Raw genomic sequence first — 13,301 nt, forward strand, 5'->3', positions numbered from 1 at the left:
CCTGGACCCTACCCAACACTTACCAAAACACAATCTCTGATAATGGAGTCCTGGAGTCTGCATTTTAAACAAATGCTCTAGTTGATTTTGACACACGTGGTTAGAGGGTAATACTTTGAGAAACACTGCCGTGGACTCTTCATTCCTAACTAGCACCATATCTGGCACACAGAAGGAACTCAGTACTATTTTCCACTGAGTCTCTGCCTCAAAGAGGTAGAAATTGAGCTGTTAATGGTACTAGACCAAGTGCCAGGAAAGGGTAATGCCTCTTTAGCCTCCTTATGAAAATAAGGTCATTCTAATAACTGTAGAATCCTAATGTGGTCCATGCTGGATGGGATCTCAGAGATTATTTTATGGACCCACTCATTTCGTCAGTGTGAAAATTGAGAATCAGATTCCTTTCATTCATTTACTGAACATTTCTTGAGAGCCTACCATGTGCCAGACTGTGCTGGCTGGTACCTCTGTACCAGACCTCTTAGAATCCACCTCCTTACTCCTAAGCCCGGCTAAGGTTGAGCAGAGTGTATAGTGGAAGCTTTGATGGATGAATGACTGAATGAATGATCATCTCAAATGAAATTTGCTCTATGTGAAAAATGACAATAAAACATATTTTTTAACGGTTATTTTTGAGAGAGAGAGAGAGAGAGAGCAAGCACACTAGTGGGGGAGGGGACAGACAAGGAGGGAGATGCAGGACCAAGAGGGCTCTGCACTGAGAGCTCAATATGGGGCTTAAATTCAGGAGCCATGAGATCATGACCTGAGGCGAAGTCAGACGCTTAACCAACTGAGCCACTCAGGTGCCCCAACAGTAAAACATTTTCAATCAGGTAGAGAAAAATAGTTGAGGCGTTGCAAGAACCCTTTCATTTACTTTCTTTGAGATCTTGATTAATGCCATTTTCCTTCCTCTTTCCATGTAATCTCTCCCCACAAACATTTGTCATGGTTTTAAATGCATATCCTATGTTATTATTAGCGGGGTGGAAATAACTTTAAGATCTAAGTTCTAAGTCTAAAGCTTATACTATTTGCCATCTTTAGGTTATATTATCAAGAAGATAACATTCTATCTAGGGCTATTAGTCTCCTTGTAGCCCTATACTTCATATCTACTCCTTGCCGACCCTGGAAAACTCTCTTTCTCTCTTCTAGGGAAATGGGTGATTGATCCCTCAGAGCTCACTTTTGTACAGGAAATTGGCAGTGGGCAGTTTGGGTTGGTGCATCTCGGCTACTGGCTCAACAAGGACAAGGTGGCCATCAAAACCATTCAAGAAGGGGCTATGTCGGAAGAGGACTTCATAGAGGAGGCTGAAGTCATGATGTGAGTGGCCAAAACAAGAGTACACAAAGATGTCTTTGGGATGATGTTCTGTGCTGTGTTCTTTAAATACCATTTTGCCGCCATGTTATGCCATTTTGCTGCTCAAATCTAGCAATGGTTTCCAATGGCATGGAGACTAAAATCAAACTCTTCACCATGGTCTATATGGCCTGTCATGGTCTTCCTCTGTCCACTGCCCAGTCTCATCTCCTACCCATCTCTCCTCTGGTCCATGATGTGCCAGCCACACTGACCACCATTTGTCCTCACACACACCATTTGACTGCTCACCATCCTTCAGGTCATTTTTGTTTAGGGGACGGAGTGTGTTTGGGGGAGACTGACTTTAGACCATCTCACCCCTTGCCTTTTTCCTCCAGGAAACTCTCTCACCCCAAACTGGTGCAGCTGTATGGGGTATGCCTAGAGCAGGCCCCCATCTGCCTGGTGTTTGAGTTCATGGAGCACGGCTGCCTGTCGGATTACCTGCGCAACCAGCGAGGACTCTTTGCTGCAGAAACCCTGCTGGGCATGTGCCTGGACGTGTGTGAGGGCATGGCCTACCTGGAAGAGGCATGTGTCATCCACAGAGACCTGGTAAGAGGATGCGGGGCAAACAACTATAGGTTCAGGATGAAGGGGTGTGTCCCCCTGAAATGTACAGCTACCCAGACTGGGAATAAATTGATAAATAACAAGTCACAGACCATCTTCCTTCCCCTCTCAATTTCTACCCACTTGGGGATGCCCTAGTAGGACTCAGATCCAGGCTCTAATCCCAGCCCTGCTTCTAACTTGTACCCTCTGAGTCTGAGTTTACATTCTTCCAAAATGAAACATATAGCCTCTCCTTCGTAACCTCTCTGTGCCTCAGTTTCCTCTTGGTAAAATTCTCAAACTATTATCCAAGGATCTACCACAATCACATTGGGGTGATGCTAAAACCATCCTCAGAATCTCTGGGGGTTGGAGCTCAGAAATATTCATTTTAACATATCCCCCTTGGGATTTGTAGGCACATTTAAAATTTGAAAAAAAGAAAAATAATAAAATAAAATTTGTAAAGAGAATGGAGTCTTTTATCACTAAGTGCACAATTCTGTGATACTAATTAGAGACTAGGTACTCTCCTTATTGAGGAATAGTTTAAAGAGGATTAGCAACCTCAAAACATTCTTATTTTAGTCAAATGGGTGACAGTTTCTTCATTACCGTCCCTAATGTTAACATTTCCTATTGCATCAGGTTGCATTAGAACACATAATAAAACCAACACATATCGTTGGTTAAACACCACCATGGGTTTCTCTTCTAATTAGAATCCCAGGAATAAAACTAAAAGACCAAACTTACTCATCCTGATAAGGGATCTTACACATTTAACTTTTTAGCTAACTCCTGTCAGGTGCTAGTGAAGCTTAATTAGCATCTGTAAAGCTCCTGAGTGCCCTTGTATACTGCTTATCCACCAACCGTTTTCCTTTCTCTTTTGTTTGCCTGTCTCCATTCCAGGCTGCCAGAAATTGTTTAGTGGGAGAAAACCAAGTCATCAAGGTGTCCGACTTTGGGATGACAAGGTAATATGGGGACGTGGTGCCAGCAAAGACTCAGGAACGAGACCCAGGCCCCCAGAACATTCAGACATTCTTTCTCCACTCTCTACCCAGGTTCGTTCTTGATGACCAATACACCAGTTCCACAGGCACCAAGTTCCCAGTGAAGTGGGCATCCCCGGAAGTCTTCTCCTTCAGTCGCTATAGCAGCAAGTCAGATGTGTGGTCATTTGGTGAGTGTCACTCTGTCCCCACACCCACAGGATCCAGGACTGCCAGCCAGCTGTTTTACTTGTCAGATCCAGGCAACTGTACTTGCCCAGGACTCTGGGTGATGAGGGCATCCCACTGATAGTCTGTGTGTGATAACAGCTCTGAAAAGTATGAAGGAGCCTCATTATTGCATTTGGTCTTAGAGATCTTTGAAATGGGGGGTAAAATGAGAACGGAAATGTGAGTTCCGGTGACAGCTTCTGTGAGATCAAAAGCTGGAGGAGTGAGGAGACTAGAATATGAGTTCTTTGAAGACCAGGACCATATTTTGTTCAAAATTATATTTTCACACTTAACCCTCAATAAATATTTTACTCATTTATTCAACAACAATTTATTGAACATCTACTATAAGCCGGGGCTAATCTAGGTACTCACGATGCAGTGGTGCCTGTATACGAAAGGCTCCTATTCTCTTGGAGGTAAATTTTAGAGAGAGACAGATAACAATCATGTAAACAAGCTAATAGTTATGTATGTAAGACAAAGTCACATAGTAATAAATGCTATGAATAAAACAAAACAGTAATGGGATAGAAACTGACTAGGATGGAGGGTCTGTTTTAAACTTTTTTTTTAATGTTTACTTATTTTTGAGAGAGAAAGCACAAGCAGGAGAGGGGCAGAGAGAGAGGAAGACAGAATCCCAAGCAGGCTCTGCACTGTCAGCACAAAGCCCAACATGGGGCTCAAACCCATGAACTGCGAGATTATGAGCCGAGCCAAAGTCGGATGCTCACCCTCCTGAGCCACCCAGGCAAGAGGGTGGGTTTAAATACCATAGTCTGGGAAGGCCTCTCCAAGGAAGTGACCCTTGAGCACAGATCTGAATGTTGAGAGAGAACCATCTCCATTTGGAGATCCAGGGATCTTCATTGCTTTACAAAAAAACAGCAATTATAGAAATGTGGTGTGTCCAAAGGAAAGAGAGGTGCTGTCTTACTGAGAGAAGAGTAGACAATGAACTTGGCAGTCCATGATAAGGGATCAGAATTCCTGGTAAGTGTAAATGGGCATGAATGAAAGGCCAGAATGAATGATGTCGGTATGGCAGAAAGTACTAAATATTCTTGCTGGTTTTGTCATATCCTAAGCCATAGTTTATGTGTACTAAACTATGCACAACTGTACACAAACTATACACAAACTACTAAACTATACGCAAAAACATACCAGACAATCTCTTTGATTTGGATTATAAGGGTTATAGTTTGGAAAGAAATGAGTTGGAGTTTGATTTTGCCATTGTGCATGAAGGGAATGTTTGCCAAGTGTATTGACCTAGAGTACCAGGGAGAAACTGACTAATTAAATCTCTTAAGAGAACTAGTTTTGAAGTCTTCCCAGCATTTTAGAATATCCAGTTCCAACAATCAAGTGGTTTGTTAATTTTTGGTTCTTCTGTTCCTTAAAACAGCTTCCCTGTTCAACAGCCTAGCTAAGACTTTGTTATTCAAATTTAAGTTATAGAATGAACTTGGAAGAAATAAAACTGCACCAGAGCCATCGCAGAAGATTCTTTTTTCCCCAAGTACCTCTACAATGGGGAAAGGTATGGCCGATGTGTAGCCACTATGAGGGATGCAGCTGGTCACGCCGCACCGAGCCACACGTTTGTAGCCATGGCCGCTTTGTCACATCCACCAGCCAACTCTGCATGAGGCCTTTTCTGCCATAGGTTGTCAGTTGTGAATTTTCTGTTGCATCTTATAACTAGAAGGTTGCGCTTCAGTCCATGCCTGCCTGAGATGTGCCCCCTTAGTATCCAAAACTGAGCCTGCTTGATAGAAGCAGGGTGGAGAGGGTAGATCACAGGAGCGCCAAGCCTGAGAGACAGAAACCTGGGTGGACTGAGAACTTGATGCCTGCCTCAAGACCATTGAGATTTGTTATGCGTTTTAATGCTTTTGCCCTAATTAGCTGTGCTATTTTAAGCAAGTCAAGTAAGCTCTTTGGGCCTTCCTCAGTTTCCAATCAACGCATTGCAAGGTTGGCATGAAAGCAATTGTTTTCAAATGAGCTTCCAGCAGCAGGCCTCAATTTTCCAAAGAAATCTCACTAGAAATTCTGGTATCTTAAGGAGCTACACAGTCTTATTCACAGTCAGGTTCCAAATTTCCAGAACCCCTGAGATGCCTCTTTAGACCCCTTAGAAATCCTGATCCAGAGGTCTGGGCTGGGGGCCGAGGATCTGCCATTTGAACAAACTTCTGAGGTGATTTTTATTCAGACGTCTTGGGAATCATACTTGGGAAAACTCTGCCCTAAGAATCTCTGAAATATGCTCTGAAAACCAAGGAAAGTGGTTATCTGCAAGCTCTCTTCCCACTCTGACATCCTATGAATATATTGGTACATAATAAAACTGGGTGGGACATTTCTTCTGAAGACAGAAGAGGAAAGGGTTTAAATCAGAGGTCAAAAATGGACAACTTGGAGATATTTTTTGTTCTGTCTACACAGTATTTTACTTTTTTTTTTTTTTTTTTGGTGTTTATTTTGCGAGAGAAAGAGAGAGCATGAGCAGGGGAGGAGCAGAGACAGACAGGGAGAGAGAGAGAATCCCAAGAAGGCTACATGCTGTCAGTGCATGCCCTGATGTGGGGCTCGACCCCACAAACTGTGAGATCATGACCTGAGCCTAAATCAAGAGTTGGATGCTTAACCGTCTAAGTAACCAGGCACCCTCACAGTATTTTAAAAAATCAAATTGTGTTTCTATTTTAAAACTCTCAATTTATGAGTTCTTTTTAAAAAGACAGAAAATGCTGTAATACTGAACCCTCATCCCCATGTGCCCTATGTTGGCTGGAGCTAAAGCACAACTGTCCTCTGAAGACAGAATTTGACCCTCAGTTCTCTACAGTCTGTCCTAGTCCCCATTCCAGCACATCTCACCCACTCCATTCATTTACATGATGTGTAACATTTCAGTTTGCATCCCCTGCAACTTTTAGTAGTAACATTTGAGTTAGCTATAACAAAGGGCTGAGCTTGAAATTTCTTCATCACTAGAAAGACCGGGAAATCTCCGTTGTTTAGAAATACAGCTCAGGTGGCTTGCTATTATACTTCCTGAAGGTAGGGACTTGAACCTTAATGTCAAGGAAATTGCAATTTCTAGATGTACATTTGGTTGCTGTTTGTGAACTGTAGCTGTGCTGCACTCCCCGTTCTTGTAGGTGTGCTGATGTGGGAAGTCTTCAGTGAAGGCAAAATCCCGTATGAAAACAGAAGCAACTCAGAGGTGGTGGAAGATATCTCTACTGGATTTCGCTTATACAAGCCCCGGCTGGCCTCCTCAAATATCTACCAGATCATGAATCATTGCTGGAAAGAGGTCAGTAAAGGAAGCGGTTTCCCCCTGCCTCACCATCAACAACGTTAGGGTCTGTCACATTCTCTAGAGAAAGGGAGCCTCTTAGAGGATAAGAAGCAGGTAAAGCTGAAGTAGAGTAGCAAGAAAGTGGGTTGGAGTGTCTACTAACTAAAGAGGTTGCCCATCCCTCAAAGAGCTGACAGTGACCTGAAATATTATTTGATCTGCAGTATAATTTCACAAGCCAAAACACTGTTAGAGAGGAAGAGGGGGTCAGACCTGTGCCAATATGCCAATTTTCCGAGAAAAGACGTCCATGACATCATAAAACCATCAAGTACACATGAAGTTAGCTCGTAAATTGGTGAGCAGAAGTTCACATGTGCTGTGAAAATATTAAAATGACTTAATTAGGGGGCCCCTGGGTGACTCAGTTGGTTGAGTGTCCGACTTCAACTCAGGTTATGATCTCGTGGTCCATGAGTTCAAGCCCCACGTGGGCTCGTTGCTGTCAGCACAGACCCCACTTCAGGTCCTCTGCCCCCCTCTCTCTACCCCTCCCCCACTTGTGCTCTCTCTCTCCCTCTCTCAAAAATAAATAAAACATGTAAAATAAAATAAAATAAAGTGACTTAATTCAAGTTCATTTTATTTGTTCAACAATTTAGACTGAAAAACCAATTACTCTGCACCCTCCCAGATGCCTCAGTTATCCCATGCTTGGGTTGCAGGCTATATCTTAAGCCACATCAGCATGAGTCTTAGATGTCCTTTGGATGAGTTAGAAAGTTTTAAAGTTCAATGACAATTAAAAGCTGCTGAACAGAGAATTAACACAAATTCAGATTGTTGAAGGGTAATAAGGTGGAATTAAGAAAGTATAGGATACTCAGACTTTGTCCTAGCTTTGCCACTCCTTAGTCATTAATCTTGGGCAATTCTCTGAACCTCCTTTTTCTTACTCATAAGAGAATTAAATAATGCTTGATCTGTAAGTTCACAGAGGCTTTGTATTCAGAAACAAACAAACAATGAAGACATAAAGAAAGGCGCAAAACAAATTCAGTCCAACTTCACGAGAATTAAATGCTGTCATAATTATGATAGCTGAAATTTACTTAGCACTTTTTTCTTTTTTTTAACTCTTTTATTGATTTTTAAGCTAATAGACTTTATTGTTTAGAAGTTTTCGATTTACAGGAAAAAATGAGCAAATAGTACGGAGAGTTCCCATATACCTCCCCCCTCCATTAGTAACATTTTGCATTAGTGTGGTACATTTGTTACGATTAATCAACCACTACTTATACATTAACTAAAGATCATGGTTTGCATTAAGATTCATTCTTTGTGCTGTACAGTTCTAGGAGTTTTGACAAATATACAATATTATATATCTACCATTATAGTATCATACAGAATAGTTTCACTGCCTTCAAATCCACTGGGCTTTCATCTATTTATCCATTCCTTTCTTCTGTCCAAACCCTTGGCAACTATTGATCTTACTGACCAAGTTTCACCTTTCCCAGAATGTCATATAGTTGAAGTCATATAATGTGTAGCCTTTTCAGACTGGTTTCATTCACTTAGCAATATGCATTTGTTGATTATTCCATGTCTTTTCTTGGCTTGATAGCTCACTTCCTTTTGTCACTGAATAATATTCCATTGGATGGATGTACCACAGTTTGGCTATCCATTCACCTATTGAAGGATATCTTGATTGCTTGCAGTTTGGGCAATTGTGAATAAAGCTACTATAAATATCTGTGTGCAGGTTTTTGTATGAACATAAATTTTCAGCTCCATTGGGTAACTATCTAGGAGTATAATCGCTGGATCATATGATACCACTACATTTAGCCTTGTAAGAAACTGCCAGACTCTCTTCCAAAGTGGTTGTACCATTGTGCAATCCCACCAGCAATGAGAATTCCTTTTGTTCCATATCCTCACCAGGATTTAATATTATCAGGTGTTTTTGATTTTAACCATTCTAATAGCTATATAGTGGTATATCATTGTTTTGGTTTGCAGTTTCCTGATGATATACGATGTTGAGCATCTTTTCACATGCTTCTTTGCCATCTGTATCTCTTCTTTAATGAGATGTCTGTTGACATCTTTTGCCCATTTTTAAATCTTTTTCAATGTTTATTAATTTTTGAGAGACAGAGCATGAGCAGGGGAGGAGCAGAGAGAGAGGGAGACACAGAATGTGAAGCAGGCTCCAGGCTCTGAGCTGTCAGCACAGAGCCCAATGCGGGGCTCGAACTCACAAGCTGTGAGATCATGAGAGTGGAAGTCGGACGTTTAACTGACTAAGACACCCAGGTGCCCCAATGGTGCATTTTTAATACATGATTTTATTTAATTCTCACAACAGTCTTAAGAGATAGATACTATTATTATCCCCCTTTTACGGACAACAAAACTGAAGTTCAAACAGGTTAAGTAACTTGCTCAATGTCACACAGCTAATGAAAGGAACAGTTTAGATTCAAAAGCAGGCCGTATGATTCCTGAATACCTGCTGTTAACAACTGAGACACGATAGCTTCAAATACAATAAATACGGAAACACATTTGAAAATCAGCAGTACATTTTCAAATTCACATTTGAATTCTGGTTTGCTTTGGAATTAACTATGACACACAAGTACGAGGAACTCACAGAGTTCTTTTTTTCCCCTTCTAGAAACCAGAAGACCGGCCACCTTTCTGCAGACTCTTGAGTCAACTGGCTGAAATTGCAGAATCAGGACTTTAGCAGAGACTCAGCGCCAGGCCACGGGCTGCAGATCCTGAATGGGGGAAGCAGATTCTCCATTCATAGAGCATTAAAAGCTGCCACCAGCCCAGGACTCCCCAGAGGCAGCCGGCCTGTGGCGCCAGTCACTGAGCTGCCGCGGAGGCAGCACCCTGGCAGGGGCTGGCACCCAGCCGCAGGCAGGAGGCTCAGCCGCTGAACTGGGAGTGAAGCCAGAGCAGCCGCGATGTCTCTACCCTCCTTCCAGCCTCTTGTGTGTGGTGCACGAACCTCAATCTGACAGCTTTCAGGCAACGTTTCTTGCACTTCTTAGAGAAAAGGAGAGATGGGGTAGGACTGTGGATTATTATTTTTGTTATTATTTCAAACATGAAATATAAAGTTTATGGTCAAGGGTTTATGAGATCTAAAGCTTATGGTCAAGGGATTTTTACTTGACCTGACAACACAGAATCCCAGGATACGGGGCAAGATAAATGAGGAGTGTGACTCTTTTTCAAGGAGAACCGGCGAACTAATTAAGGTCAGGAGGTGTAAACTCAGCCGCTGTGATGTCGTCAGCCGCAGCTTCCTGCCGTAGAGGATGATGGAACTAATGCTCACATCTGAGGCCGGATAATCTAGAAGCAGCTTAATGCATGTTACTCATCCAGCACAGTGCCACTTTCCTCCTTGAAGGGACACAATGGACTGGGGTGAACGATTTCTATCTCATGGCTGGGGCTGGCATCTGGACAGAAAGAGGGCATCAAACGATGGAGAACGAAATGGTACAGAGAAAGGCCTTGGGCTGTTAGTACTCCAACACCCACCTTTAGTACCAAGCTGGGAAGGTCACCGTGCCTTCCCTTCTGCACAGAATGCTTCTGCAGGCATCTTGGGAGAAGATGTTTCTTCTGAACCCTGACTCCCACTGAGGACTCCACCACCAATTTTTCTGGCCTCTAGGATTAGTCCCCTCTGCACTGTTCCACCCTCATCAGCAGAGGGCAGCATTGTGTCGGGCAGTGTGGTCTTGCAGAGAAATCCAAGCTTGTTTAGGCCCTAGAGGTTTGCAACTTCAAGGTTGAGGCTTCACGCCTCCTGAAAGTCTCTGAGAGGAACGAGGGGTCTATTCTTGCTCAAACCATCTGGATAGAAACAGGCACTGAGTAGGGTGCTTTCAAGGCGCACAAGGCAGCCTACTGTTGATTGAGCACTGAAATCTGCACAGTGAACATGTACTGAGCTACAAGCCTTATCTGCAGAATTTCATTTCATCCTGAGTTCCCACCAACCCCATGAGAAACTATTCTTATTCCCATTTTACAGATAATCGAACTGAGGCTTTAAAAAGCCAATACACCTCCCCAAAGTGACAGAGCTAGGAAGTGTAGAGGCTACATCTGTCTGACACCAGTGCAGTTTCTTTATTTCTATTCAGCACTGTCTCCTACTGATGATGAAAGGGGTTGCAGAGAAGGAGATAAATATAGCTGGGGGAAAGACCTAGAAAGCCATTAAAGAAGTCAACACAGAATGATGTTTCTCCCACGTAGACCACTATGGTTGGCCATGTAAACCTCCAAGTTGGAATAGGATCTTCTTTTTCCTCATCTGTAGCTTCACCTTTGTTAGAATTAATGACTTTGGAGTTGCTCAATTAATTAACCCTTTGATTCACCCACCCCTCCAGAGTCATGTTGCAGGAAGCCATTTATAGATGAGCTTCAAAACAGCTTTGAAAGATCCTCCTGCGGGTATATAAATGCTTCCTTTAATCATCATCTCAACTTTGAGTCAGCTGCACTCTTCTTGGACATTTTGTGTTCACTGATGTAAGAGAGAGTTCGTTTTCCTACAGCATTCAGATGAAACTTGTAGAGAGATTATTGGGTAGTGTAGTCATTCACTCTTCTGTGTGATATTTTGACCAGCTAGAGATGCAGATGCATAGCTTTTAACTGTAACTATTGTTTTTTTTTTTAATTTTTTATGTTTATTTTTGAGAGAGAGACAGAGTGTGAGCGGGGAAGGGGCAGAAAGAGAAGGAGATGCAGAATCTGAAGCAGGCTTCAGGCTCTGAGCTGTCAGCACAGAGCCCGATGTGGGGCTCGAACTCATGGACTGTGAGATCGTGACCTGAGCCAAAGTCGGACACTCAACCGACTGAGCCACTCAGGCGCCCCTCAACTATAATTATTGTGAAACTGGTTGCCTCAAGATAAAACTCTATCATTCAGAAGATGACCTTACTCAACATATCCAAAATCATCTCTGTTTACTTTTTGGCCTTTTGTACATTCTCTTGTGGAACCCTTAATTAGAGATGATTTCTGGAACATCCAGCCTAGAAGGAAAACATCAAAATTGACTGATTTCTGTGGTCTGGTTTCAAAAATTACCCCTTGCATGGTATTATCTTGTTCACGCTCAGATTTGCTGGGGCCTTAACTGAACATTTGTCAATAGTTCACTCCCCAGTGTCCTATCCTGCAAAAGGGGCTTCCTGTCTGTTTCTCTTTTCCCCTCTCACAGGTTGAAAATTGTACCATGTGTTCACAAAAAATTCCCTTATACAAGGTTTTGGTTCTAGACGCATTTTATAGATTTTGCATTTTGTACCTTTTGAGACTATTTATATTTAGATGTATTGAATATTTATTAGTGTACAGTCCCTGCTAGTATCCATGATAAAAATGTTACAAATATCTCTAACCATTTATAAAGCACACATAGTTGAAGGTTGGGTCTAGCAAATAAAGCTATATGTTTTAATAAATACAGTATATATGGCCTGGGTTCCATTTGCCCAAATGTCAAACAACCACAAATTTTCCTCAAATAAAAACGATTACATGGCTGTATGTTCCACAAGCAAGTAAAGACTATATATCATTCAACATTTGATATAAATATCAAAGGCTTCTTGTGTTCCTATCATATACTCTACCGAGAGCTACAGAAACAAAGATGACAAAGGCAGTCTTTGGTTTTCAGAAACTTCAGGTACAGTTAAGAAGGCAGACATATAAACAAGTAAAATCATCCAGCAATTAGAGCAACAACAGAAATATGGTCTAAGAGGAGAGGAGAGGAGAAAAAAAGTTATGGAATCTATCAGGGGAAGGGTGACCTCAGGAAAACTTCCTGGAACCTTGCCACTCAAAGTGTGGTCCCTAGACCAGCAATAGGAGCAAGACCAACTGGTGACAAGTGTGAATTCTCTGGCTTCACCCCGAAACTCACTGAACGAGAATCTGCATTTTCACAAAATCCACAGGTGCTCCTAAGCACATTAAAGTTTGAGACATACCGTCATAGAGGATGTAATGTCCGACTCAGTTTGGAGGATGAATTATGTTTTTTTCTAGCAAGCAAGTGGGCAGAAGTAAGAGAGATAGTTAACAGGTAGAACGATAAAGGAAATAGAATGTATGAGGAAGCTATTATCAGCTTATCCTTGCTGGAGTGGAAGCTGTGGGGATGGCCACGAGGTGTTGGCAAGGGTGAGGATGATTAAGGGGGGAGGCAAATTGAAACTGAATCTGTAAATCTAGATAAGGACCATATTTGAAAAGACAAGAAATGTTGGAACTCTACCTATAGATAGAAAAGATGTCAGCGTGCAAAGAGAGAAGGTCAAATTTCTGTTTAAAAATATATTCTGGCAGCAACACAGTGAGTGTATTTGAGAGAGGTAAAGCCGATAGAAGAGAAGCCAATATGAAGATGAATTTCGCCGTGTTCCAAGAACCAGATTATTGTTCATACCCATTCGCTGTCATCTGCTGTGTGGGTGACACGGAGAAATTGTAATTCGGAGTTCTTCAGTCACAGTTGGACAGCAATGAATAGCTTAGCTATTCCCCTGCCTCTTAAAGTCCCAGCGAAAAACAGGCTGGCTTATGTTTTTGGTGTGTTGAGCTCCCCTGTTGACCAAATGCCCATGTCCACTGCAGGAGCCGGTTCACACACCAGAGGACCACTGGGCACAAGTGAAAAAGCCTGCAACTTCTACTCAGACCTTTGTGGGACTCACCTTTGGGCTTGACTCCCACCGGG

The 13,301-nt window shown here is 42.3% G+C and overlaps 1 protein-coding gene across 1 annotated transcript in view; it reads left to right on the forward strand.

The window, feature by feature from the left end:
- Positions 1-9,470, forward strand: part of ITK (IL2 inducible T cell kinase) — a 58,652-nt gene extending 49,182 nt beyond the window's left edge. The window contains exons 12-17 of the mRNA XM_060634833.2: positions 1,168-1,339; positions 1,720-1,936; positions 2,852-2,916; positions 3,007-3,125; positions 6,348-6,505; positions 9,186-9,470. Of these exons, the coding sequence (XP_060490816.1) occupies positions 1,168-1,339; positions 1,720-1,936; positions 2,852-2,916; positions 3,007-3,125; positions 6,348-6,505; positions 9,186-9,257 (803 nt within the window). The 3' untranslated portion in view covers positions 9,258-9,470. The remainder of the gene's footprint in view (positions 1-1,167; positions 1,340-1,719; positions 1,937-2,851; positions 2,917-3,006; positions 3,126-6,347; positions 6,506-9,185) is intronic.
- Positions 9,471-13,301: the final 3,831 nt, after the last annotated feature.

The sequence above is a fragment of the Panthera onca genome, chromosome A1, assembly GCF_046562875.1.
Source record: "Panthera onca isolate mPanOnc1 chromosome A1, mPanOnc1 haplotype 2, whole genome shotgun sequence".
Classification (NCBI taxonomy): domain Eukaryota; kingdom Metazoa; phylum Chordata; class Mammalia; order Carnivora; family Felidae; genus Panthera; species Panthera onca.